This window comes from Pelodiscus sinensis, chromosome 4, assembly GCF_052426305.1.
Source record: "Pelodiscus sinensis isolate ZL-2025 chromosome 4, ASM5242630v1, whole genome shotgun sequence".
Classification (NCBI taxonomy): Eukaryota; Metazoa; Chordata; order Testudines; family Trionychidae; genus Pelodiscus; species Pelodiscus sinensis.
Genome location: NC_143055.1, coordinates 121421926 through 121435348, shown reverse-complemented (window position 1 = coordinate 121435348; position 13423 = coordinate 121421926). Strand labels below are relative to the sequence as shown.

The window sequence follows — 13423 nt, the reverse complement described above, 5'->3', positions numbered from 1 at the left end:
CCCTGGGAGAGGAATTTCCCACTGAGAAAAAGAATCCCCAGTACTTCCAATTTAATCCTCTCAACTCTCTCTTACAAGTGTAAATTAAGTTCACAACTCCCTTGTAAGAACTGGTCTCACAAAAGACAGAACAGCACCATTTGGCATCACAGATAAGAAAGAGAAATACGTGACCCAATGGGTATAAAGGTGGGTACAGCAGCGCACTCACTTTTGAGTGTCATTCTACCCTCTACCTGCTGGTCGGGTCAGGTGTTTGACCTCCCGAGGTTCTATGGGGACGCCCACCTCATATTTTTGTCTTTCCTAGGAATTGAGGGACCGGCCCTGGCCTGACACGCTGGAGTCGAGAGGCACAGAAGGGGGTAAAAATTGTACCTGGATGCGGTCCTCTGTCTTAAGTGCACACAGACTTAGAGCTCTTTAAAGATTAAGCTGTTACTTGGTACTATTATTTCTGTTTTCCTATCTTTATCTTCTTTGTAACCATTTTTAAGATCTATATTTTGCTAGCAGTTAAGAAATAGAGCAATAGCCATTGCAACCATATGATTTATAAGCTTCCTCAATAAACCTGTAACTGTTTAAGCTTTAACCTGACTCCTTCAGTTGCTGTAACAGAACCAGGCACAATTTAAAAGAACTTCAGCCGGTCTTAAGGGACAGATATAGGGAGAGCTTGGGCGTTTGGATTTGTGTCACTCCCAGGTGGCAGATCCGTTGGGGCACTTCTCAGCCTCTCCCAGGCTGCCCCCTGCGAAGAAATCACAGATTCTAGCAGCTAAAATCTGAAGTGTAATAAGCTCTCCCTGTACACTTATTGGGCACCCGTCAGCCTCCTCCAGGTTGCCTGCTGCAAGGGACCCCGGTCTCAGCAGTTAAAGTCTCGGGTGTATAGCACATACACACTGCCCTGACCGTCGGCTGACACTATCTGCCTTGATTATGTAGCAGCTGTGTCTGGCAGTTTATTCAGGAAACAGAAAACCATTCACCCAGCTCCTGGTATGTCTTCCCTCCATCAAACTATTGTAGCCAGCTACCCTGGGACTGTCACACTGTGTTAAAACTTTTGAAAGACAGAATGTTCATCTTCTTATACCTGATACAAGGGGTGCTGGCTGTGAGGCACTAGAGAAGAAATGCCCAGAACTGGACCACACACATCAAAACAATGCTTTTCTTATGGTTGCTTTTATTGAAAGGAAGGGGATCAATAAATACTACCAGTGTAATGTCCAAATTGACAACAGGGTGTTCAAAGAGGGCTGTATATTCCTACACCATCCATGTCACTGAGTATTTGCCACAGCAGATTTGTTGTCTCTGTTGGAGATTAGATTATGAATTGTATCAGACCAGTCAGCCAGCTAAAGACATTTTGATTCAAGTTTCATTGCAAAACAATGGGAGCAGCCCTGCATACTTCTCTTTTAATTGACTGTTTTATTTAAATCCATGCCCTTTGCTGTCTCTGTTTGTGACGTGCAGGTTTTACTTTCCCTCCTCTCTCTGCTAAGGAGGGAGGGCTTGGATAGGTAGCACAGTTTCAGTTTCCTGCAAAGACACACCTCTTGTCTCTTTCCCTTTTATGGACTACAAGGGGTGGAGCAACCAGTGGAGATTTAAACCAGTAGTTTCTTCCCTTTATCAGTCACCAACATTGACACTCACAGAGACTACTATAACTTAGAGAAGCAGTATCAGACAAGCACTTGAATCATACAAGGAACTTCCATGGGCTAAAAAATCCATAGGCTGGTTCTGTTTTTCTTTTGTAAACATTTTAAAGAGCAAAACCCTTTTCTCTCTCCATTTACTGTGGCAAGCAAAAGTTGAGCAGCAGAAGTATCCTTTCCCAAGTGGATTCCAGAGGACTTTGTGTTTATCAGCTGTTTTTGCTGCATCTGGAACGGTTTCGACAATCCAGTGTGTTGTGGCTGGCTACTTTTCTCTGGAGTGCTGAATACAGCGGGAGAATAAGAGCATACCTAACAAAATGACAAGGGACTGCCAGACAGGCAGGCAACAAACAAGCAGCCAAATGAGTTTATTGTCACCACCTCCTCAACTAGCAGAAACAGCATTCTCATCCTTGTTTTTGTTTCCAAAACCAAACTGCCATCCCAATTTCTTCAAGAAACACCCCCAAGAAATCTGCCAGATAAATTGCAAAGTGAGCTCTCTGGCTCTCGTGGAGAAAAATGGAAGTGTTCTCATTTTTGACAAACAAGGCGAATACCACCAGGATCCTCCGCAAAAACCTAGTGAGTATTTGTTTTCCAGACCCAAGGATCAGGGATGACACAGCTCCAGAGATGTCAGGAAACTGCACTGCTTTACAGCAGCTCAGGATCTGGACCAATACCTGAATATTTTCTTTCTTGTTGTCATGTACCCAAATCTAACCCCTTTAGAGTTAAATGTGGGACAGAAATGGAAAGTGTGATTTTGTAATGCATTATTTTTACATTGCATTAATATTTATATTCTTCCTCTTTAAACTAAACTTATCACAGGAGATCAAGGTAATTTAGGTTGATTTTTCACAGGAAACTCCAAGTGGTTTGTAATTTATCTATTCTTGCTGTTCAAAAGCTGTTCAATTGCCTACTGCCACTCTTATTTCTGTCTTCTCGCCTAGATAAGTTTCCTTTCTGTTGTAAAAGTGCCAGTTTCGGTTTCCATTCTAGAGATTGAGCAGAAAGCTATTCAGGGACAGTCAAGCTGCTTACAGCTGCCAGGTGATAGATGATGTATAGAAAGCCACTTCTGGACTTCAGACTCCTTCTGACTGCTGGAGGAATAACCCTTTCTCTCAGAAAAATGGGAACTTTATTGTTGTTACAGATACTTGACTCATGACTTCTCAGTGATCTGAGTGCTTGAGCTTCATGGTGATTTAGTTTAAGGTAGGGCTGTCAAGCGATTCAAAAATTTAATCACAATTAATCATGCAATTAATCATGTGTGCCTCCCCATTGAAATGCCGCAGCGTTTCAATGGGGCAGCGCTGCATGGAACCCGGGTTCAGCTAGAGTCCCCAGCTGACCCTGGGCTCCATGCAGCGCTGCCCCTATGAAGCACCATGGTGGCGCGTCAAAGGGACAGCGCAACACGGAGCTCAGGATCAACTGTAGTGCCTAGCTGATCCTGGGCTCTGCGTTGCGCTGCCTCTTGGAAACACCGCTCCTACCCCTCAAAGGGAGGGCAACACAGTAGGAGCCCGGGACCAGCTGGAGTCCCCAGCTGACCCCGGGCTCCGCTGCCCCTTTGAAACACGTGGAGGCGGCACTTCTAAGGGGCAGCCACCACTCAGTTGATCCCTGGTTAAGCTGTGAGGCAGATGCTCCTTTGAAACGCCGCATCTGCGCATTTCAAAGGGACAGTGGAGCCCCGGGGACAACTGGGGAGTCCCCAGCTGATTCTGGCCTCTGCCTTGCATTGCCCCTTTGAAGCACGGCAGTGGCACTTCAAAGGGGCAGCGCAGCATTAACACCTGCAATAAACGCATTAACAAATTTAACATGTTAATCCTAGACTGCGTTTATCGCAGGTGTTAATGCATGTCAATTGACAGCCCTAATTTAAGGTACATTTAAATGAGAGGACCATAGTAACTTAGACCAATAACTTCTAGATGCTGAAGAAAATGAGGCACAAATAGTAAAATGGTGTGAATATCCAATGTGCACTTACATGTAGTGGAGCTTCTGTTACATGTGATGCATGCTTAAGCTTCTGCACTACAGCCCAATTTTTAGATGAAAGCTATTGACATAACCATCTTCTTCTTTTCACCCTTCTTCTGAGTGATTTTCAGTCAAGAAACAAACACACACAGGCTCCTCTGTTCAGGAGTCGTAGTCTAATAAGAATGAAGTCCATATGAATTACTAGGGATGTTCCTAATTGGGAAACGGAATAGAGTCTGTGACAAAGGGACCTGTTGGGTAGACAAATCTAAGTTAAAGAGGCAATGGCTAATTTTTGCTTCCCTTTTTGCTACTACTACAGAAGAAGAAGAAGAGTTACAAAAGCTAAGTGAACTATAAAAGTTTTGGAGCTTCAGGGGATAACCGAGTTAGTCTGTTACAGAAAAAAACAACAAATGGTCTGGTAGCACTTTATAGACAAACAAAACATGTAGATTGTATCATGCGCTTTTGTGGGCACAGCCCACAGAAGTGCATGATACCATGTACGGCTGTGTCTACACTGCACCCCTTTTCCGGAAAAGGGATGCAGATTAGACACTTCGGAATTGCAAATCTTGAAAGTAGGAATAAGAAATCCTCCGGAAAAGGGCTTATTTTCCAGAGAATCGCGTCTGGACTGGCGCTTTTCTCCGGCTTATCCCCCAGCCGGAAAAAAGTGGCAGCCATGTAAATGCAAATGCCGCGGGGGATATTTAAATCCCCCGCAGATTTGCAATTCCGACTGGTCTAATCTGCATCCCTTTTCTGGAAAAGGGGTGCAGTGTAGACACAGCCCCCATGTTTTGTTAGCCTATAAAGTGCTACCAGACCATTTGTTGTTTTTTTCTATAAAAGTTTTGGTGATTTCTTATCTTGTTGCACTTATCAGATTTTTATTTATGGGTGTAACCATTTTCTCTGTAGGACAGTAAATCCCAGCAGCAAGCACATAGTAGTAGGCCATGAGATTCAGACAGACAACCAGACTATGGACAACAGTGAAACTGACTAGTTTCTTTTCTGTTGTCCATACTGAGCGATGTGCAAACAAGACAAAAACAGACAGAAAAAAATGGTGACAAGCTAATTAGAGTGTTTTAAAACTCTGCTTTGTTTGTAGTAATTTGCTAGGCTGACAGAAGAATGGAGTGCTCAGCTCTTGCTGAAGGAGATCGGGGGCTCAACACCTCTGAAAATCAGGTCCTAAATTATTATTAGTTAGGCCACATTCCACTCTGATGGGGAGACTGGAAGCAAAGCAGCCCTTTGGGGATTCCTTAGGCCACAGAAATGAGCTCTACAGTGTTTCTTTCTCTAGTCTATGAGATGTTGTGGGAAGGCTGAGAAAGTTGTGCAGGCATGGATGGTGGGTATACAAACTGTATGGATGCACTGGAAAACACCAACATGTGTGGGGGTGAGTAAGTAAGGTGCAACCATTACTGAAATCTATGGACCACACTATTGCAGGTCATCTTGGTGCTCTGCATCCCACCTCTGCATATAGAAGTGTGTGCCTGAGAATGGTCACATACCAGTAAGGGCATATGTGCAAAGTCCAATGATTAAGTTTGTGCCAAGAAGCAGTAACTCATTCTGTAATCATTAATACATAGAATATAATTGCTGTGTAGCTTTTAATATTTTCAATATCTCAAAATGATTGTGGATTTCTATCTTGATCTACTCTGCAGAATACATGAATACAGGAAAGAACATGAGGGTGCATTCCTTGGATTTTGAAGCTGATCATATGCTCATTCTCTCCTCGGAAGGAAAGCTTTCTGAGCACAGCATTTCAAACACAGCTAATAAGTCGCAGAGCAAGGAGAGGTGAGTAGGATGGAATGGTTTTCAGAGGAGAATGTGGGACTTTCCCAGGTAACATTAGGGCAAGAGAGATAACCCAGCTATAGCCATTGGGATGTGAGGGAAGAATATAGAAAGCCAATAGTACACAGTGGCAGAAACTGAAATAGAGAGGTATTTTTGGACCAATATTTCCCTTTCGCCTAGGAAAGAGTTTATCAACAAAAACAACAACAAAAATAGGTGTGAATTGTAAGTTAGGGTATGTCTAGACTACGTTGCTATTTCGGGATACTGAAAGTATAGTTCACTTTTTTGGAATAGTGCCTTATTTTGAAATTTGGTGCTGTATAGACAGCACCAAATTTCAAAATAAACTCTTTCGATTTAGACTCGGAATAAACTACACAATTTGCACAGTGCAAATTGCGTAGCTTATTCAGACAGAAGGGTCCTGTCTAGATGCATCCTTAGAGGTTAGCTTCATTTATACCGAAAATGTGGCCAATGCCCTGAAAGACCAACCATGCTGGAACCAGGCTTGAGCATCGCTGGAAGGCATGTGTGACCCCATGCTGATTCCTGTGGTTAAATTTTAGTCCACTGAGCATGTCTGAGGACAGCAGTGCTAACAAACAGGCCTTTTTCTCCTATGTATGACAGAAAAGTGCGTCCTACAGCAATGGGCTGAAAGGTGCTACTGTTATAAAGAATTTTTTGAAGTTTACAGGATCTTTTTAAAAAGGTTTTATTTTTCGAAAGATCCGCGGCCATGTTTATGCTAATGAAGCACAGGATATTTAAATCCCTGCTTCATTAGCAATTTCAACATGCCTAATCTACATCTCTCTGTTGACAGAGATGTGTAGTCTAGACACAGCCCCAGTGACCTTCAGGAAGCATATAAGTGCACTACCATCAACTGCATGATGTTGTATTCTGTAATCTTGCCCCAGTCACAGTTTTAAAAAATATGTAAATATAAAGTCTGGTCCTCCTTTAGCTTCCATTGGTGTAAATCAGGATAAGCTCCGTTGGACCTGATGGAACTGTACCTGTGCAGAAGCAGTATGATTAAGGTTAGAGGCAGGGCCAGCCCACAACATTTTGGCACCTGAGGCGGGGAGCTCAAATGATGCCCCCATGCCCCCTCACTGCACTAGCAGCAGACATGATTTTCTACACTATGGCTCCTAGTGGTGCCCTCCCACAATCTGGCACCTGAGGTGGCTGCCTCAGTTCGCCTCATGGTAAGGCCAGCTCTGGTTAGAGGCAAGGATATATGGCATTTGTTGGGTGCTGATGGTGGTAGAACTGTATAAGCATAGATTCTCAGGTGGGCTACTATTGGATTAAGATTAGAATAATTTATGTTGGGTTCACAGCACTGAATGTACTTTTTCCAGACTGCTGAAAGAATTAACGAACAGATACATTGTCCAAATCGCATGTGGTGACCATCATTCCATGGCACTGTCTAAAGGTATTCTCCATGCTTCAAGTTTTCTTCACATTATTAAATAAGAGCATTGTAACTGTCTTCTCCAGAGCTAAAATGTTAAGTATCACAATTAGTTAATGGCATTATTATGTAAAAGTAAATATCGGATTGGAAACTATTTCATTGGAAACTATCTCCTCAGAGAGGAAGGATGGTCCAGTGATTAGGGCAATAACTTGCAACTTGGGAGACCTGGGCTCATTTCTTTAGTCTGCCAGAAACTTCGTGTACAACCTCTGTGCCTTATCTGTAATTTAGGGACAATAGAACTGCCCTCGTCAAAGGAGTGTTGTGAGGATAAATACATTATCCTGAGACGTGTTCTGATACTATGGTTATGGTGCTATGTAAGTACTTGGGATCAATATAACTCATTGGCTACGTCTAGACTGGCATGATTTTCCGCAAATGCTTTTAATGGAAAAGTTTTTCCGTTAAAAGCATTTGTGGAAAAGAGCGTCTAGATTGGCATGAACGCTTTTGCACAAAAGCACTTTTTGCAGAAAAGTGTCTGTTCCAATCTAGATGTGGTTTTGCGCAAGAAAGCCCTGATCGCCATTTTTGCCATCGGGGCTTTTTTGCGCAAAACACTTTTTAGCTGTCTACACGGACCCTCTTGCGCAAATACATTTGTGCAAAAGGGCTTTTCCCAAACGGGAGCAGCATAGTATTTGCGCAAGAAGACTGACAATCTTATATTAGATCGTCAGTGTTTTTGCTCAAATTCAAGCAGCCAGTGTAGACAGCTGGCAAGTTTTTCCGCAAAAGCAGCTGCTTTTGTGGAAAAACTTGCCAGTCTAGACGCAGCCATTATGTTTTTACATGACTATATTAATCTGTGAATCTCACATTGTGCTGTTCTCTGAATGTGCATGCTCTTTTGCTCCAAATGACAAAATATGTTAATTTAATATTAGATGAAAGAAAATGAGGATATTTTCATATTGCCTCCTGTCAGATCTCTTCCTGTCACTTGTTCCTAGAAAGAAACAAACAAAAAACCCCTACTCTGAGCCATAATTAATTCTTCATATTAAAATTGTGTGAATCACTTATGTAAATGTCAAAATTAGTTTTTTTTTAACTTTTTAAAATATTAAATATATAAAAGTGCCACTTTCCCGTTAAAATAAATGAAGAAAGCTAATCATTATGCCTCTGATGAGCTTATCCCAGAGCAGGATTGGATCCTTAGAAGGTAGCAGAGGACACCTATGTCTAGTAGACTAAGCATAGGGCTGGGAGACAGAAGATCCTTGGTTTATTCCTCTGCCAGTGAGTCACTGTGTGCCCTTGGACATGTTATTTACCTTTGCTATCTCTCTTTCTACATATGTAAAATAGGGGTGATAACGTGCTTTGAGATCTATAGATGCAAGTGCTGTGAATTGCAGAATGTCAGGGAAGGTTACGACCCATGACAACCAAGCTCACGGGTGGGGGATGTGTGGGAAAGGGCAATTGCCCAAAGCGTGGATAATTTAAAAGGGTTTGCGGGTCTCTAGTAGCTGCAGCTGCCGGCAGTGCAGCAGAGCTAAGGCAGGCTTCCTGCCCACCCTCAGTCCGCACCTCTCACAGAAGTGGCCAGCATATCACTGTGGCCCCGGGGTGGGGGAGAGGAAGTCTCCATGCATGTGAGTGCCAACTCCACAGATCCCATTGGCTAGGAACTGTGGCCAATGGGAACTGTAGAGGGCAGAGCCTACAAGTAGCAGTGCACGAAGGCCTCCTGCTCTCCTGCCCAGAAGCTGCTTCCAGAGGGATGTGCTGGTCACTTTCAGCAGCCACCCCAGGTAAGTGCTGATAGTTCCATGAGGCGTACAGATAGTTCAGAATAACTACGTAGTCCGAACTATCTAGCCCGTGCCGCGTGTAGCCTCGCGGCACGGGGTTCGCACTAGCCGGCTTTTAAAATGGCGGAGCCGGCTTTATGCTAATGAAGCCCGGGAAATTCAAATCCCAGGCTTCATTAGCAAGTTCGGTATGCATACATTACCCCCCTAGTTCGAACTAGGGGGGTAGTGTAGACATACCCCATCAGCCCCTCCATCGGCTAACCTCACTGTGTGCCCTTTAGATTGAAACCTGTATGTTTGAAAATGTGATTGTTTTCTTCTCTTTCTTGTGTTAAGGAGGTGAACTTTTTACCTGGGGACAAAACTCATACGGTCAGCTTGGCACGGGGAAACACCTCTCTACCTGTGAACCACAACTTGTGGAGGAGCTCAGAGACATCCCCCTGGCTCAGATTGCTGCAGGAGGAGCTCACAGCCTTGCCCTGTCACTCTCAGGAGCTGTTTACTCATGGGGGAAGAACGATTTTGGACAGCTGGGCCTTGGAGACACAGAAAGTAAGAAAGACACAGAGCACGCTAGCTGAGACTCCCCTAAAAATGCTTTTAAAAAAAGTGGTAGTCATTCTAAGGATGCTTATAAGAATTTATTAGGCCTTTGTTTGCTTCAGAATTTATTAGGCCTTTGTTTGTTGACTTACCATTGTGGTCAATCTACATTGTTTTTATTTTCAGACAAATATAACCCTTCATATATTAGAGCTCTAGAACATAAGAAGACTGTATATATCTCGTGTGGCGGAGAGCACACTGCAGTTCTCTCACAGGTTTGGTTGAATTTGAATTCATTCACTTCACAGAGCAGAAGGAAAGCCTCGCCTAATAGAGCTGATACCAATGGCTAGAATGTTAACTCCCTGCAAAGGCCATGTTTACATTTATGGGAATTTGAAACTGGCCCCTGGAAGTTGCAAACGGAATTTTGTAGGACCATAGTCTACTTAAATTCCCACAGAAGATTATATGAGTTGTTCTCATTCAGCCATTGATTATCAAAGAACCCAGTGAACATTCTAGTAGTGTCTGGCAGAAATTGATACTTTGAACCCAACTACATGGGGACTGGATGTCTCAAGGCAACATCAACAATACGCCGTTCAACTGTCAATGATGACCAAATGTTATTACTTTTTGCTGTCTTTTATCATGTTCTTATTGATAAACAGGACCACTGGCAACAATCCTGGGCCTCAAGCCCAAACAATAAACGGGTCCTGTAGGATGAGGTCTGTCTGACATTTGGATAGTGCTGCACCTGTGCTACTGGTGCCCTGCAAACTGCTGCCAGCTGTGCTGCTGGCATGTTCCCTATTTTATTCTCATCCCGTGAATAATAAATTTTATGTGCACCAAGGTATGTGCAGATGTGCACCACCAGTAGAAAAAAAAAAGCTAGCTAAACTATATATATTTTAAAAATAAACTTAAAAAACAACAAATGGTCTGGTAGTGCTTTATAAACTAACAAAACATGTAGATGGTATCACAAGCTTTCATGGGCACAGCCCACCTTTTCAGATGACTGGAGTTTTGAGTTTAGGATGTCCATACCCAAAATAAATAGGGGAGAAGGAAGAGGGAGTGAAGGAAAAAAAAGCAGGGGGCGGGAAACAAGAGCAGTATAAAAATATCAAAGGGAAAATCAAACAGGCAAAACTGGTAATCTATAAGCACCTAAAGATTGGATAGTTAAAAGAAGCAGATAAGGATCATTGGATAGCAATTAGAGAGGAAGAGTACAAGAATCTACACAGACAAAGGGCTGTTGGCACCTTCATTGAATGTTAGGTTGATAATGTCCCACCCATCCGTTATCTCGATTGAGGTGTGAGAATTGAATTTGTGGATGAATTGTAATTCCAATGCCTTTCTGTGTATTTGGCTTGCAGAATTGGTTTGTGACAAGACAGCCACCTGGAGATCTTTTAAAGAATGACTAGGTAGATTGAAGTGTTCTCCAACAGGTTTCTGTGTGTTCCTTTTGTGGCTATCTGATTTGTGTCCATTGATTCTTTCCCGTAGGGACTGTCCAGTTTGGCCAATATATATAGCTGTGGGGCATTGCTGGCATTTGATGGCATAGATCAAATTACTGGATGTGCAATTAAATGAGCCTTTGATTTGGTAGCTTATGTTGTTGACTCCAGTGATGAATTCGCTTGTATAGATATGTGGGCAGAGTTGACATCACGGCTGATTGCAGGGCTGGGTTCCTGGATATTTATGATGTGATTGTGTAGCATGGTTACCAGAAAGAATTCGTTTCAGGTTGGGGGGTTGCCTGTAAATGAGAATAGGCTTTTCCCCCAAGGCCTGTGAGAGTGAGGGATCATTTTCCAAGATGGGTTGCAGATTGTGTATAATGCAATGGAGGGTTTTGAGTTGTGGACTATAGGTAATGACAAGTGGAATTTTGTTATTTTCTCTTTTGGGTCTGTCTTGAAGTAGTTCACGTCTAGGTACTTTTTTGGCTCTGCCAATCTATTTTTTCACTTCTCCAGATGGGTATTTCAGTTTTAGGAATGCTCTGTAAAGATCCTGTAGGTGATTGTCTCTCTCAGTGGGGTCGGAGCAAATCCGGTTGTATCTTAGGGCTTAGCTACATACCATAGATTGAGAAATGTATCTGGGATGGAAGCTGGAGGCAAGAAGGTAAGTGTAGTGGTCGGTGGGTTTCTGGTATAGGGTGATGGAAATGTGTCCATTATTTAACTGTACTGTAGTGTCCGGGAAGTGGATTTCTCGTGTGGACTGGTCTAAGCTGAGGTTGATGGTGGGGTGGAAGTTGTTGGAAATCCTTGTGAAATTCTTCAAGAGTCTCTTTTCCATGGGTCCATATGATGAAGATGTCATCGATGTAGCGTAAATAAAGTAGGTTGTTAGGGGGCGAGAGCTGAGGAAACGTTGTTCAAGGTCAGCCATAAAAATGTTGGTGTATTGTGGTGCCATGTGGGTGCCCATGGCTGTGCTGTTGACTTGGAGATAGAAATTGTCTCTGAATTGGAAGTAATTGTGGGTGAGGACAAAGTCGCACAGCTCTGTAATCAGGAGTGCAGTGTTGTTATCAAGGATGGTGTTCCTGATGGCCTGTAATCTGTCTTCATGTAGAACGTTGGTGTAAAGAGCTTCTACATCCGTAGTGGCCAGGATGGTATTTTTCTACATGTTTTGTTAGTCTATAAAGTGCTACCAGACCATCTGTAGCTTTTTAAGTTTATTTATTAGGTTTATTCATATGAGTAAAGTCCTTAAGCAAAGGACTATTCTCATGAGTAAACTTACTCACACGTATACATAATGCAGGATTAGGCCTTATTTTAGCATTAATGCATTTGCATTTGTATCATCCACTCTCTGATCTGTGGCCTATAACGTGTTATGTCTTACATGTATGCAGTATTGCTGTAGCCATGTGGGTCCCAGGCTATTAGAGAGATAAAGTGCACGAGGTAATATCATCTCTTGACCAGCTTCTCAAAAACTTGTCTCTCTTGCCAGGAGAATTTGGTCCAACAGAAGATATTACCTCACCCGCCTTGTCTCACTAATGTCTTACATGGATAGTTGACTATACTTGTGAGTTAACTTGTGTAAGCATTCACAGGATCAGGCCCCTAGTTGGCAATGATTATTTTTTAACAGTGTGTGCTATTCTGGGATTATATGACCCTGATGTCTGTATGTTCTTCTCCAAGGATGGGCTGGTGTGTACCTTTGGTGCTGGAGGTTTTGGGCAACTTGGTCACAACTCCACCCAGAATGAGCTGATACCTCGTATTGTGGCTGAGCTGTTTGGAGCAAAGGTGTCTCAGATAGCATGTGGAAGGTAGGAAATAGCAATGTCCCTGAAGCTTTATAAAAACAAGGAGATAACTTTGCAGATGTTTTTGGGAAGCATTAGAAGATATTAGGAAAAGACTTTTTTTTCAGATCCCTTTATTTTAATGAATCACCGCTGATAGAATATTGATTAGACACACATTTTATTTATTAATTTTCCCACACACATCCTGCCATGCATTGAATTTCATGAGGGCAAAGTCCTCCAATGGAGTGAACTGATTTAAAAATTGTACTGTGCCCATAATCCCTGGCTGCTGTTCTCATCAAGTGATGAAGAATACAAACAGAAAAAGACCATCAAGTTACCTAACAGGGAAGAAATCTACCAAAATTTCCAATCAATCCCTGTACAACCAGGGAAAATGGTGATTCCTTACAATCTAACTGTGAATGATGGAAACTATGAAATTACATTCAGTCATTAAGAGTCTAATACAGTGCCCACTGAAATCAACCAAAAGTCTCCCATTGACTTGAGTGGGCTTTGGATCAGGTCCTGAAAACAGGAAAATATGTATGCTTGCCAAATGGAAAAATATTAAGCCAGAACACTTCACTGTGGCTACCTCTAGACTGCAAGCCTTTTTGGAAGGAGGCTTTTCTGAAAGATATTTTCGAAAAAGCCTCTTTCGAAAAAGAGCATCTAGACTATGACCAGTACTTTCGAAAAAGCAAGCCACATTTTCAAAAGAGAGCACCCAGGCAGTCTGGATGCTGTC

General features: G+C 42.7%; 1 protein-coding gene across 2 annotated transcripts in view; it reads left to right on the top strand.

Moving 5' to 3' along the window:
• Window positions 1–1644: 1644 nt before the first annotated feature.
• LOC102463678 (E3 ISG15--protein ligase HERC5) overlaps window positions 1645–13423 on the top strand; it is a 62341-nt gene continuing 50562 nt past the window's right edge. Inside the window, exons 1-6 of one of the 2 annotated variants that reach the window (XM_089778088.1) lie at window positions 1645–2267; window positions 5393–5531; window positions 6914–6990; window positions 9141–9359; window positions 9537–9628; window positions 12557–12687. In XM_089778088.1, coding sequence (XP_089634214.1) covers window positions 2000–2267; window positions 5393–5531; window positions 6914–6990; window positions 9141–9359; window positions 9537–9628; window positions 12557–12687 — 926 coding nt within the window. In that variant the 5' untranslated portion in view covers window positions 1645–1999. The remainder of the gene's footprint in view (window positions 2268–5392; window positions 5532–6913; window positions 6991–9140; window positions 9360–9536; window positions 9629–12556; window positions 12688–13423) is intronic. The other variant, XM_006111053.5, reaches the window with a different exon arrangement.